This window comes from Callospermophilus lateralis, chromosome 9 (assembly GCF_048772815.1).
Source record: "Callospermophilus lateralis isolate mCalLat2 chromosome 9, mCalLat2.hap1, whole genome shotgun sequence".
Taxonomy (NCBI): domain Eukaryota; kingdom Metazoa; phylum Chordata; class Mammalia; order Rodentia; family Sciuridae; genus Callospermophilus; species Callospermophilus lateralis.
Window position 1 is genome coordinate 7,429,257 of NC_135313.1, and position 14,247 is coordinate 7,443,503.

At 36.3% G+C, this 14,247-nt stretch overlaps 1 protein-coding gene across 6 annotated transcripts in view; it reads right to left on the bottom strand.

Moving 5' to 3' along the window:
* The window catches only part of Dis3l2 (DIS3 like 3'-5' exoribonuclease 2), a 343,677-nt gene that overhangs the window by 228,898 nt on the left and 100,532 nt on the right, over positions 1-14,247 (bottom strand). Inside the window, exon 1 of one of the 6 annotated variants that reach the window (XM_076866046.2) lies at positions 4,572-4,637. The exons of the other annotated variants lie outside the window; for them this stretch is intronic. Coding sequence (XP_076722161.2) covers positions 4,572-4,586 — 15 coding nt within the window. The 5' untranslated portion in view covers positions 4,587-4,637. Of the gene's footprint in view, positions 1-4,571; positions 4,638-14,247 lie in introns of those variants that run through there. 6 annotated transcript variants of the gene reach the window in all.

Sequence of the window (14,247 nt, forward strand, 5' to 3'; positions counted from 1 at the left end):
CAGTGCAAGTAAAAATATACAGCATGAAACTAGAACACAGGGGCTGGGGTTGTGACTCAGCGGTAGAGCACCTGCCTTGCACGCATGAGGCCCTGGGTTTGAACCTCAGCACCACATAAAAAATAAGTAAATGAAAATAAAGATGTTGTGTCCATCTACAACTAAAAAAAATTTCAAGAAAGAAAGAAAGACAGACAGACACTAGAACACAGAACAACAGAGAAGGTAAGGCTATTCACCAGGAATGCAGCTAGGCAGCCCCTCAGAGGAAGCAACAACAGAGCAGAAGCTTGCATAAAGTAGTAAGCTTGTCTGTTTCTCCTTGCGTTTACATTTGATAGGGCTAAGATGTTCCTGAGTTTAGCCAAAGGTTTCAAAACTGATGCCTACCTTCAACAAATCAGATTAACAGTCTAATTAAATCACATAAAGGCCATACTTAATGAAACATCTTCATCTTATACAAGGCAGAAAAAGCTATTAAATATTTCCCAAACCATTTTAATGCCACAGGTTCCAATTAATACAATCATCCCCAGATAAATAATATTATAATGTCCACTTAAAAAACCAAAGTAAAATGTGACCAAGAAATACACATTCAACACAAATGCTCCAGCCACGCATGGTGGTATACCCTGTAAACCCAGCTACTTGGGAAGCAGAAGAATTACAAGTTCAATGTCATCTAGGGAACTTAGGGAGAATCTATCTCAACATACAAATAAAAGGGACTGAAGATGTAGCTCAGTGGTAGAATGCTTGCCCAGCATGCACAAGGCCCTGGGTTCAGTCACTAGTATCACAAAAAATAAAGAGTAAATTTTAGAATATTCCCAAAGTTTTTAAAAAGTTGACTTTACAAATATATAGAAACAGAAAAACTGGTAAAAAATGATTAAGTTTTTCTGAGAAAACAATATTTTTTAAACCCTTCATTCCTAGTCTTAAAAAGTAATGGATTTTTTCTTCTCATTTTTGCTGTTTTGACTACTGTCAGATTCATTCTTTGATTCACTCATTCATTCTCTCTAGAAGTTGTTTAGAAACAAACAAGACTCCTTTCCTTTGCTAGTTTAAAAAAAAAAAATAAGTTCAACAGGTTAGGCCAGCCATCTCCAAAAAGAAAAAGATTTCCTCAGGTCCCTTCTTGCAAGAACACACCCAAGTGAAGCCACAACTAGGGACTGCATTTATACAATGAGAAAACCAGCTCCGTCTCTGCATCTGCCTTGCACATGAGTCCTGGTTTCGTAGTTGATCCAAAACAGATTATTCAGAAAACAAGAGAATTATTTTCTATATTTTTAAATTGGTATATTATAGTTGTACATGATAGTGAGATTTGTTGTTTCATATTCATACAGGCACACAATATAACAATGTAATAATTTGACTACTATCATTCCCCAGTATTTTCTCTTTCCTTCCATCCCTTTCTTCTATTCTACTGATCTCCCTTCAATTTTCATAAGATTCTCTCACCTTTCTTTTCCTTTCACCTCTCTAGTTTCTACATATGAGAGAAAACAAACTACCCTTGACTTTCTGAGTTTGGCTTCTTTGAGAATGGGAGAACTTAACAACAAATTATGAAAGAGAAAGAATTTCATACAATTCAAATCAACAAATCAACTTGCTTAAACACACATGGTAAATTCAATAATCTTTAGGAACACTTGCTCCTGACCATCCTGAAAGAATCCAGCCAATCGTGGGTTATGTGAGAGTGGCCCAAACACAGCAGGAGATAACACAGCCCATGTCTGAGGCATGAAGGTTTCAGCCTGATCACTGCTCTGTTGATTTGTCCTTGTTATGGTTTAGGTATGAGGTATCCCCCAAAAGCTCATGTATGAGACAATGCAAGAAAGTTCAGAGATGAAATGACAGAATCTGAGAACCTTAACCTAATCAGTGTGTTAATCCACTTGAATGGATTAACTGGGTGGTGACTGCAAGCAGGTACGGTGTGGCTGGAGAATGTAGTTCATTAGGGGCATGCCTTTAGGTTTATATTTTGTCCCTGGTAAGCAAAGTGCTCTCTTTGCTTCCTGTGGCCATGTCCTGAGCTGCATTCCTCCACCATGCCTTTCTGCCATGATGCTCTGCCTCACCTCAGGTCCAGAGCAATGGAGTCAGCAGTCTGTGGACTGAGACCTCTAAAACTGTGAGCCCCAAATAAACTTTTTCTCCTCTACATTCAGTTCTTTTCTTTCACAGTCCTATATTATCCTCACACATAGCTTTACCTCAACAACAACAATAACAAAAGGAGTTGGGGGCAAAATAAACAACGACAACAAAATTAGTGACAAGGTAAAGTTGAACTAGCAAGTAAAATACAGTCTCTATGGTTCTGTGCATAAATCCACACACACACTTTCTTTCTTTCTTTTTTTTTTTTTTTTTCCTGACAAGGAGTCTCTCTATAGTACCCAAGCTGATCTTGAACTCCTGAGCTCAAGCTACCCTCCATCTAAGCTGGAACTACAGGTGCACACCAACACACCCAGTACCCTAGAAAGATATTAAGAAAGGGGTCCAGGCCTTCAGTTGCTATTATGTATTAATTTCTGCCTCTAATGGTATGGTCCAACAAGCCACTGAGAAAATACAACATGGGAAACCAGAATTCTGACTTTATACAATTTGAAGGCTAAACAACAAAGGCAGTCTTTGTATGCACATGTGCATAAGTGTGTGGGGACGCACATATGCGCGCACACGCATGCGCGCACACACACACACACACACACACACACACACAGAATTCCTTAAGCACCATGATTCTTGTTAAAGCACTCCTTGTTAAAAATTATACTTTGGTTCATGCATAAAAAGTTCAAGGAACAGTCAATGGGAAGAGGAGATTAGTGAAAAGCAACAACCAGAGTACAGTAAACTTAACCATACAGACATTTTAAAAGCAGCCCAGTTGTGACTTTGTGACAATCTCCATGGTTTAGATTACCTATTCCCAAGATTTTGTATTTTAGGCACAAAACTCATGTTTGAGTTACTAAAGCAAAAAAAGGCTATAAGGTAACAGGACTTGTAAATCAAGTCACTCAAAACTGTGCCACTAAACTATAAATTAATATGTTGCATTTAAAAATATTTTCATTCTTGTTTGCTGACCTAGAAGCTCGAGATGATGAGGAACACCCAGGCAACACATGGAAACATGGGTCTAGTGACTGAAGATAGACATCAGATTAGAGAGTTACCCACCACCAGCTAACAGCTATGCAAACGTGTCCCAAGGCTAAGTGTCCACTGAGAAGAGAAGTTAAAAACAGCCCTGAGGAGAGACTCAAATAAAAAGGGTCCAACAAGAACATGAGTTAGGTAAATGGAGAGAATTTAAAATAATTATGAATACATGAATCAAAATAAGCACTAAGGCTGGGCGCGGTGGTGCACACCCGTAATCCCAACAGCTGGGGAAGGCTGAGGCAAGAGAACCACAAGTTTAAAGCCAGCCTCAACAATTTAGTGAGGTTCTAAGCAACTCGGTGAGACCCTGTCTCTAAATGAAATACAAAAAAGGTCTGGAGATGTGGCTCAGTGGTTAAGCGCTCCTGGATTTGATCCCCAGTACCAAAAATAAATAAATAAGCACTAAGGCTTTCAGTATAACTGTCACATTCATGCTGCACACTCTCCCATGTGCTTTTATACACATTTGCAGATCTGATCCACACACTGATCCTGGGTGATACATAGGAGAATCATCATCTCCAACTCACAAGGTAGAAACAAGTTCAGACATGCCACAACCCACAGGTCCTAAATGGCAGAGCTGTCACATATGCACAGGTCTAGGTCCAAAATTCTATAGAGGAACTCTCCCACAGGAGCTGAAGACAGATTCCTTCATTGCAGAGTTCTTTGATCAGGTTAAATTCCATTTATTTGTTTTTATATTTCTCCTCCAGATGGCAAAACATGTCACATTCACCTTTATATTTCCCATAGTCTCCCACAACGCCTAGCACATAAAACATAATAAATATTGGTTCCCTTTTCTTCTGAATAAGATTTGAATCAGCTTTAAAAGAAGGATTTTTGCACAAAAAAAGTAATGAGAGATAAATAAAATAATTATCAAGTAAGTGCCACAAAATGAAAATGCATGTTCGTGTGATGCAACATGGTACTGCAATGTCTTCCATTAAACACAATGTGTCTGGAAGCCGGGAAACAGTCAATAGGTAGAGATTGAACCAACTTAACAGGCAAACTTGAATATATACGATTGAATAAAATTGGAAGACACTGAAATAAATGCATTTTTCTAAAGTGATTCTAAGCCTTCACATCTAAATTATAATTTAATTTTCAATATAAGTTCACTGTGCCCCAATTTGAACACATCAGCCTTAGCAAGAAAAGTCACAAACAGCCAGAAAAAGAAGAGAAAGCTATTTCCTGATCCTTCCAATTGTAAAGTAGCCTTCTGCCACCCAGAAATGGGGGAAACTGTCTGCACTATGCAGTAAATTAGATCAACTGCAAAAGCAATTGCAACTCACCAGAATCAAGAGGAGGAACTGGCCACTTCATACCTGTTTGATGTGCATTAGATCTTTCTTCCCTTCCTTTTAAAATTAATATTATTGTATTTCAAAACTGGGGAGCAAACAGAAAAAAAGAAGTCCCTGTAACCAAATATTCAAACAGAATCCTAAATAAAAATATCAGATAACATTTCCATTAGGCTGGCTTACTCAAACTTCAAATGTGAGAAATTTCATAGCTTCCCTACTTACTGATATAGAAAAAAATGCTTCCTTGAACACAAAAGCCATATTTGAAGGGTGTTATTTAATATCATACAAAAGTCTATATTTACATGGGGAAAGTATTCCAGCATATAAACTCTATTACATTATCCTTGTGTACAGGTTGCTATCAACTTAGCATAATGAAGCATTTCCAAAAGATTCCTGTGGAGGAAGGGCTTACTTTTTCATCCAGATCTCAGAGGGATCTGCTCATCTTCAAAGCTGGGAGCTGCTGGATTAGGCTTTGTAACTTTGTCAAGGTCAACCCCATAGAAGAAAGCCTATTAACTTTATAGATTTCAGGAAAACCCGGGCTACTAGTTTCTAAATCACATACTCGTGTGACTGAAAACCTCTAGAGATGTTTGAAAGTAAATAAGTGGATAATGTCTTTTCAGACAGTGGTAAGGACAACAGTTAATCCTTGGAGCTCATTTGCAGTGTGATACAGTGCTCTTCAGAATGGGTTCTAAGACAGGTCCTCTTTGTAAGGCAAAAGCCACTTGGCCTTATGAAAAAGGCAAGAGACTCTTAGGAGTTAGACATTTGACTGTTAAAAATTGTAGTCAAAATTGTATATTGCAGCCTGCCCATTTTAAACCATAGTGATGCAGAACAGTTTTGTGGAACTTTCTGTAAATTACAAAATATGTTATATACATTTCCTCACTGAAACTCTACAATAACTTAATAGGAGGTAGGATATTTACTGCCACCATCTTACAACTGAAGAAACTCAGATTATAACTCAGTGGTAGAGCACTTGCCTAGCATGTACCTGAGTCCCAACCCCAGCACTGCACCCCCACCAAACCAAAAAAAAAAGAAAGAAAAAAAAAAAACACCTGGAGAAGTTAAGTGGCTTGAACAAGGTTACAAAGGCTACAAAGCAAGTAAATAGCAAAGTCCAGTCATGCGCCTAGATGTTCCACCTAGATCGTCCTTTAGGAGACATTAGTATTATCCCCTTTAGACTCACAGCATCTTCATGGGACATCACACTGAGAAAACTCCCATACCCTTCTCAGCTGGGCAGCTGCTGATATTAAGTTCTTTCAACCTCAAAGGGGTCCTGGCAGAATGGAGAGTAAGTAAGAGAAAAAGGAAAACTCATTCTTTTCCTGACTACTTTCTGTTACCTAAACTCAGCAGTACTTCTTAGACAACTCCCTGTGCCATTACCACCTAAAACTCAAAATATTCACAACTACCCTGCTCCTTCCCTGCAAAGCATGTCCTGCTCCTGCTCTTCCCTTTCTCCCAATATCATCATCATTTCCTTCCAGGCCATTCAAGCTTATAACCTTTCACTGTTTCCAATGCTTAACATGCTAGTCACCAAATTGTTCACTTATCCTTTTACAAGCTCTTATATCTCCACAAATTCCCTGGAATTCTCAGTGACACCATCCTTTAAATCTCCAGAAATAAAAGTCAGATTACATTATTCTCTTACTAAAAATCTTCCATGGACTTCTCTTACCTGGAGAAACTACTTTTCTATTCTTGATCTTACCATTCAGATCTCAACCTTGTACATAAGTGGTTGCTTGTCTCTTCTATTTACTGCATTCTGACTTAAGTCTCTAAAACATATCCAATGTATTTGTAATTCTTGTTTCAGTTGCAAAAGACTGAAAAAACAACTTGAATTGTCTAGGTTTATAAAAGTAATCCATGAGCTTATGTAATGCAGTTTATCTGATCACATGGAGAGGCTCAGATGATATTTACAGGACCATGTGTGCAGGTGTGTGCATGCGAGTGTGTGTCTCGGCTCAGTTTTCTCAGTATTAAAATCCCTTACCAGGGTGGCCCTCTCCCCACAGAGAAGGATGAAGGAGGCAAGGAGGATGCCAGCAGCTCCAGATTTACATCTCACTCTCTTAGACGCCAGCGGGGAAAAGAAAGAGAAGCTCTTGCTAAGGCACTCTATAGTACAGTCACAGGATCAGATCTGCTATGACTGATCCAGGTTGCTTGCTCACCCTGCACCAATCACCACAACAAGGAGGTGGACTGCACTGACACTTCCCCAATCTGAGGAATGTGGCCTAGTTTTCGATCCTACTAAAGGATAAAGCTTAAGTCTCTTTGGAAATGCTTCAACAGAATTCTTTTAAAAGACAATTCTCTGTATTTTTTGTCATAGAAATCTACTTGCAAAATTTTCAGAGCTTGCCTCAGTCAAAGATGTAGAACCAACACAATTTTTGATGTAGAATCAAATCAGGGATGTAACAATATACAGGAAAGAAAAAAACCTGAAAAGTTTAAACATCTTGCCAAATACAAAAAAAAAAAAAAAAAAAAGATCATTTTTATCTAATGATTTTACATAGGTAGACATAGTATCAGATCATACCAACTTGCAGAATAATATATTTCTCATCTGGGAGATACACTTCACTATCCCAGGCCTTACTGAAAAATAAGTTCAAATCAGATCATTTCAGAAAAATCAGGCAACATACAATGAAAATTTTTCAGGAACCAATGTAAGGGCCACAACTCCAGAGAATATTCCATACAGCCAGTTCACTACTAGAGATTATGAACAATTACCTGAAAAGTCATGCAAAACTTCTATCCTCATTATTGATAACAGAAACTGAAACCATATTTCTCTGATTAATGATTTCTGACACGCTGGAAACTATACCTATTGCTAGATTTTAAAAACAGATTTCAGGTATGGTCAACTCTAAAAATCTAAGTGGTATCCACAACCATCCATTCCTTCCTTCCACCTGAAACCACAGGTCAAGGGATACCCTTTCCTCCACAAAAGACCAACCCCAGCAGGTGTGCTCTGGCCACTACTTCTTGCCTTGAGGGCTTTGAACTTTGAGAACACCCTCAGCCCCCTACTTCACTGCCCCCTCCCTCTCATATAAGTATAGAAATGTTCCCTCTTATTTCCCATCTTTGAAAACACAAAGTTTAAGTGACTGCATTAAAGTGAAATAAAAGTAAATTTAAGAAAAAAGGGGGGCTGGGGATGTGGCTCAAGCGGTAGCGCGCTCACCTGGCATGCATGCGGCCCGGGTTCGATCCTCAGCACCACATACAAACAAAGATGTTGTGTCTGCCAAAAACTAAGTAACTAAATAAATAAATTCTCTCTCTCCCTCTCTCTCTCTCTCTCTTTTCCTATGTTTCCTCCCCCTCTCTCTTTAAAAAAAAAAAAGAAAGAAAAAAGAAAAAAGGGAATTTACTGGGAACAAAGTGGAACATTTCATGTCTATAAGAGGAAATGTATTAGTAAAACAGTGATTATAATTATATATGCACTTAATAAAAAATATTCAGACTGTATAAAGTAAAAACCAACATGAATAAATTCTCAATCACAGATATTTTCACAAATAAATAATAAAACTAGATAAAATACCAGTGAGGACAAAGACTTGAACAACACATGCAGCCACCTTAACCTAAGAGACATTTATAGAATGTGACACTAAACAAGTGCAGAATACAAATTCTTTTCAATTGTACACAGAACAATTACCAAGACTATATATCGAGCCAAATTATTCTCAGTAGGCTTCAAAACACTGATACTTTACAGAGTATGCCCTCTGACCCTAACACAATTATGTTAGAAATGAATAACAGCAGTAGATCTAGAAAAGCTCCTAAGTATTTGGAAATTCAACTACACACTTACACTTAATAATAATAAATGGGTCAACAAAAATTTTCAAACGTTTCAAACTGAATCATAATAAAAATAAAACATCAAAATTTGTATAATGCAACGTTCAGCAGAAACTATGTACCTATAGTAAGTGCCCATAATGAAAAGAAGGGAGGGAAAAAGAAGAGCTTACATCAGTTGGCCAAGCTTCTACCTTGCTACAATTTGGATCTAAATATCTCCCAAAAGCTTGTGTGTTAAAGACTTGGAACTAGCTTGGCTACTGAGAGGTGGTAGAAACTTTAAGAGGTATGGTCTAGAGAGAGGTCTGTAGATCATGGGAGGTGTGTCCTTGGAGAGTACTGTGGAACTCCAGTCTCCTCATTTTCTTTCACTTCCTGGCCATGAAGTGAGCAGTCTGGCTTTGCCTTGCACTCCCGCCATAATGTGCCACTACAGGCCCAAAGCAACAAGGATAACCAACTATGGAGTGAAACCTCTAAAACTGTCAAGATCAACCTTTCCTATTTTTAAGTTGATCACTTCAGATATTTATCACAGTAAGGAAACCTGACAAACACTTCAGAAGTTTGAGGGAAGGGGGCAAATGAAATGATAGCTTAACCCAAAATAAGTAGAAAGAAAGATATAATAAACTTAAGGGAGAATCAATGAAACAGAAAAACTGAAAAGTCAAATAAATGTGATCACAAATTATTTTAAAATACTGATAAATTCATAAACCTTCCACTAAACTGATATATAGATGACTAATTTCAGAAATAAAAGTGATTGGTAATCATTAGAAATCATAAAGAGGGCTGGGTATAGATATAGCTCAGTTGATAGAGTGCTTGCCTCACACGCAGACATTAAAAGGATAATATAGGACTACTATGAATAGCTTTATGCCCAATATTCTACAACTTAGATGAAATGGACAAATTCTCCAACTGTTAATAAATTATCAAGATGAACATAAGAAGAAATAGATAATCTAAACAGCCTTCAATATCTGTTATCAATATAAAAAGTATCAAAAATAGCATCATGTTTATAACTACCACATCTTATATCATAAAGAAATTTATACTTTCATTTAAGATGAAATTTTTACTAAGACTATCAGGGTATTTGCAGCTTTATAAAGTGCATCTATGAAAAACCTAAAGCTAATATCATAATCATCCTGTTTTTCATCTAAGATTAAGGACAAGACAAGAATATCCATTCTTTTTTTTTAATATGTTTGTTTTATTTATATGTGGTGATGAGGACCGAACCCAGGGCCTCACATGTGCCAGGTGAGCACTCTACCGATGGGCCACAACACTAGCCCAAGAATATCCATTCTTAACACCTCTGTTCAACATTGTAGTAAAGATTCCTTATAAGGTAAGAAACAACTAAAAGGTACACAGATTGGAATGAAAGAGGCAAAACAGCCTTTATTCACTATAACATGATATACAGAGACTCGTGTGTGTGTGTGTGTGTGTGTGTATGCGTGTGTGTATGTGTGTGTGTGTGCATGCGTGTATGTGTGTGTGTGTGTGTGTGTGTGTGTGTGTGTGTGTGTAACTGGTCTATCTATTTTATGAGGAAAGCCTTTGGGACTGTATTAAATCTACAGGTCAGTTTGGGACCGAATGGCATAGACTGTGGTGTTCCAATCTATGAACAAAACATTTCTCTCCATTTATTGAAATCTTCTTTTTTTTTCTTTTAGTACTGGGGATTGAACCCAGGGGCACTCTACCACTTAAATTTAATTTCTCTTGACAGTATTATATATATATATACAGAGAAAATCCTATAGAAGCTTTAAAGAAGCCACTAAAAGGAATAACTATGTCATAGGACATTAAAAATGTGCAGAAACTTTTATATACTAACTATGAATGACTAAAAAATAAAATTAAAGAAATAATCTCATTTATTATAGCATCAAAAAACATGAAACTGGAAAAAAATCTAGCAAAATACAGGCAAACCCTACACACTGATATATTAAAGTAGATTTAAACAATAGGGCAACATCAATCTATGCTAATTGATCCCAAGTTGTCCTGTTGGTTCAATACAATTTCAATAGGCTTTTCTCATAAAATAGATAAGCCAATTCTAAATTTCCTATAATATACACAGGAACTAGAAAGCCAAAATAGTTTTCAAAAACAGATATAACCAGGTATCAAAAGCTTCAATGACCAAGCAAGGAGAGATGCATAGATAAATGGAAGAGCATTTACAGACTAGACATAAATCATGTTTGTAAAGTCAATTGACTTCTGATAATCCAATAGGGAAGGTCTTTTCAACAACGTGCTGAAACATGAGAAAAATGAAATTCAACCCTTTCCTCATAGCATATATAAAAATTAACTTTAAATAAATGTGAAAATAAAATTCTATAATTCAAAAAAAGTGATTTCCAGAAATAAAGTAGACTAGTGATTGCCAGAGACTGGGGGGAAGGAAAAATGAGGGTGGCTAGTCAATGAATATAAAGTCTCATTACGTAAGGTGAAGAAGTTCCAGAGATCTCCAGTATAGCCTCATGCCTACAGGTAACAACACTGTACACTTAAAATGTTCAAGTGTAATCTTGAGTTACATATTCTTTCCAAAATTTTAAAAAGAAAGAAAAAAGAAGAAATCTTTGCAACTTTGGGACAAAGAAAGATATATTAGACAGAAAACCAAAAACATAAATCATAAAAGAAAATATTTGATGAATTGAATTTCATTAAAATTAAAACTTCTCCAGGGAGTAGGGGAAGGAGAAAGGAGGAAGTACAGGAGAGTGATATTGGCCGTATTATATTGTTATATTGTACACATGTATAAATATGTAATAACAAATCCCACCATTATGTAAAATTATAATGCACCAATAAAAAATTTCAGGGAAAAAAATTAAAACTACTCTTCAAAAACAGCATCCTTAAGAAAACTGGGTATATATACATACACACACAAAAAAAAATAGACACACACACACACACAGCATTCTATATTACATAAAAACTCTTATAGGGCTGGGGTTGTTGCTCAGTGATAAAGCACTTGCCTGGCATGTGTGAGGCACTGAGTTTGATTCTCAGTACCGCATATGAATTAAATGAATAAAATAAAGGTCCATCAACAACTAAAAAAAAATATTTAAAAAAACTCTTATAATCCATTAATATAAATACAAACCAATTTAAAAATGGATAAAAGAGAGAGAAAATATATGCAATACAATGACCATAAATAAACATACACACAAACACGTTCAGCATCTTCTGTCATGAGGGAAATGCAAAACGAAATAAATAAAGAACAGCAAGGAAATACCCCTACCTATGCACAAAATGACTGAAACTACACCACTATGTAGAGGTGAAGATATGGAGAAACTATGTCACTTACATATTTTTTAAAAATATTTTTAGTTGTAGATGAACATGACAACTTTATTATGCAGTGCTGAGGATTGAACCCAGTGCCTCATGTGTGCTAGGTAGGCCCTCTACCACTGAGCCACAACCCCGGCCCATTGCTCACATATTTTTAATGGGAATGAAAAATGGTATACTGCCTAACAGTGTCTTATAAATACATGCTTACCTTATGACCAGAAATTCCACTGCTAGATATTTATTTAACCAAGAGGAAATAAAGCATCTATCCACACAAAGATGGGTATAATAATGATCATAACAGCTTTTTTGTTTCTAATAAAAAAATTAGTCATGGAATTAAAATTCTATAGAAAAATGGAAAGATAAAGTTGGACTAATATGGATAAATTTGGGCAAGGCATACTCAAGAACTACTTGAAAAGGAACAGAGATAGCAAAAAAAAAAATCTATCAAGAAGAACTATAATAAAAGGTGCATTCAGATCATCATCTATGCTTATCTGTATTGTTTCTCCATCATACCCTTCTGTTTCAATTGTAGCCACAAGAGACCCTCTGTACATTTAAGTTTCCTTCTTTCTAGCAGCTTTATTTTTAATCATCAAAAACTGGAAATAATCAAAACATCCTTCACCTACTGAATGGGTAACAAACTAGAAGACATGCATGCAATAATGTCTAATACTGCTCAGAAACACTACACAACACAGATAATTTCTCATGAGTATGCTAATAGGAAACAAGCAGACTTAAAAAGTTTCCATTGATATGACATTCTGGAAAAGGCAAATCCACAGGGGCACAAAACAGACCAGAGGTTGGCAAGGGCTGTTGGGTGCAAGTGGTAATGAAAGGGGTCACAAGGGAACCTGGTGGCATGACTGTTTTCCATCTTGACTGTGGTGGTGGCTATGCTAATCTAAATATGTTTTAAAATTCACAGAACTGGACACTTAAAAGGGATAATTTTTTAAACACTCATAAATCAATTGTGTTTCCATACACCAATGATGAATCAATTGAAAGAGAAATTAGGAAAACTATCCCATTCACAATAGACTCAAAATAAAATAAAATATCTAGGAATCAATCTAACTAAAGAGGTGAAAGACCTCTACAATGAAAACTACAGAACACTAAAAAAAAAAAAAAAAGAAAGAAAAGAAATTAAAGAAGACCTTAGTCGATGGAAAGATCTCCGATGTTCTTGGATAGTCTGAATTAATATTGTCAAAACAGCCACCCTACCAAAAGCCCTATACAGATTTAATGCCATTTCTATTAAAATTTCAATGATGTTCTTCATAGAAATAGAAAAAAACAGTCATGAAATTCATTTGGAAAAATATGAGGTCCAGAATAGTCAAAGCAATCCTCAGCAAGAAATGTGAAGCAAGAGGCATCATAATACCAGACCTTAAATGATACTACAGAGCTACAGTAACAAAAACAGCTTGGTATTGGCACCAAAACAGAAATGAAACTAATGATACAGAATAGAAGACACAGAGACAAACCCACATAAATAAACAGTTACCTCACACTAGACAAAGGTGCCATAAACATTCATTGAAGAAAAGATAGCCTCTTCAACAAATGGTGATGGGAAAACCAGAAATCCATATGTAGCAAAATGAAATTAGAACCTAATCTCGCACCCTGGACAAAACTCAAAGTGGATCAAGGACATAGGCATTAGACCAGAGAACCTGCTCTATTAAAAGAAAACATAGGCCCAAATCTACATCATGTCAGTGTAGGAACTGAATTCTTCAACAAGACTCCTGAAGCACAAGAAGTAAAATCAAGAATCAATAAATGGGATGCTATCAAACTAAAAAGCTTCTCTTTTGTAAAAACAAAAAATTTTAGTTGTCGATGTTACTTATTTATTTTTATGTGGTGCTGAGAATCAAACCCAGTGTCTCACATGTGCTAGGCAAGCGCTCTACCACTGAACCACAATCCCAGTCCCCTAAAAAGCTTCTTCACAGCAAAGGAAACAATAAAAAATGTGAACAGAGAGCCTACAGAGTGGGAGAAAATCTTTGCCACCTGCACCTCAGATTGAGCATTAATCTCCAGGATATATAAAGAACTCAAAAACTCAACACCAAAAGAACACAAATAATCCAATCAATAAATGGGCAAAGGAACTGAACAGACATGTCACAGACAAGTACAATTAGTCAACAAATATATGAAAAAATGTTCAATATCTCCATCAATTAGAGAAATAAAAATTAAAACTACATTTGAGATTTCACCTCATTCTAGTCAGAATGGCAGTTAACACAATAAATGTTGGCAAGAATGTGGGGAAAGTTCACTCATACATTGGTGGTAGGAATACAAAGTGGTACAAAGACTCTGGAAAGCAGTATGGAGACTCCTCAGAAAACTT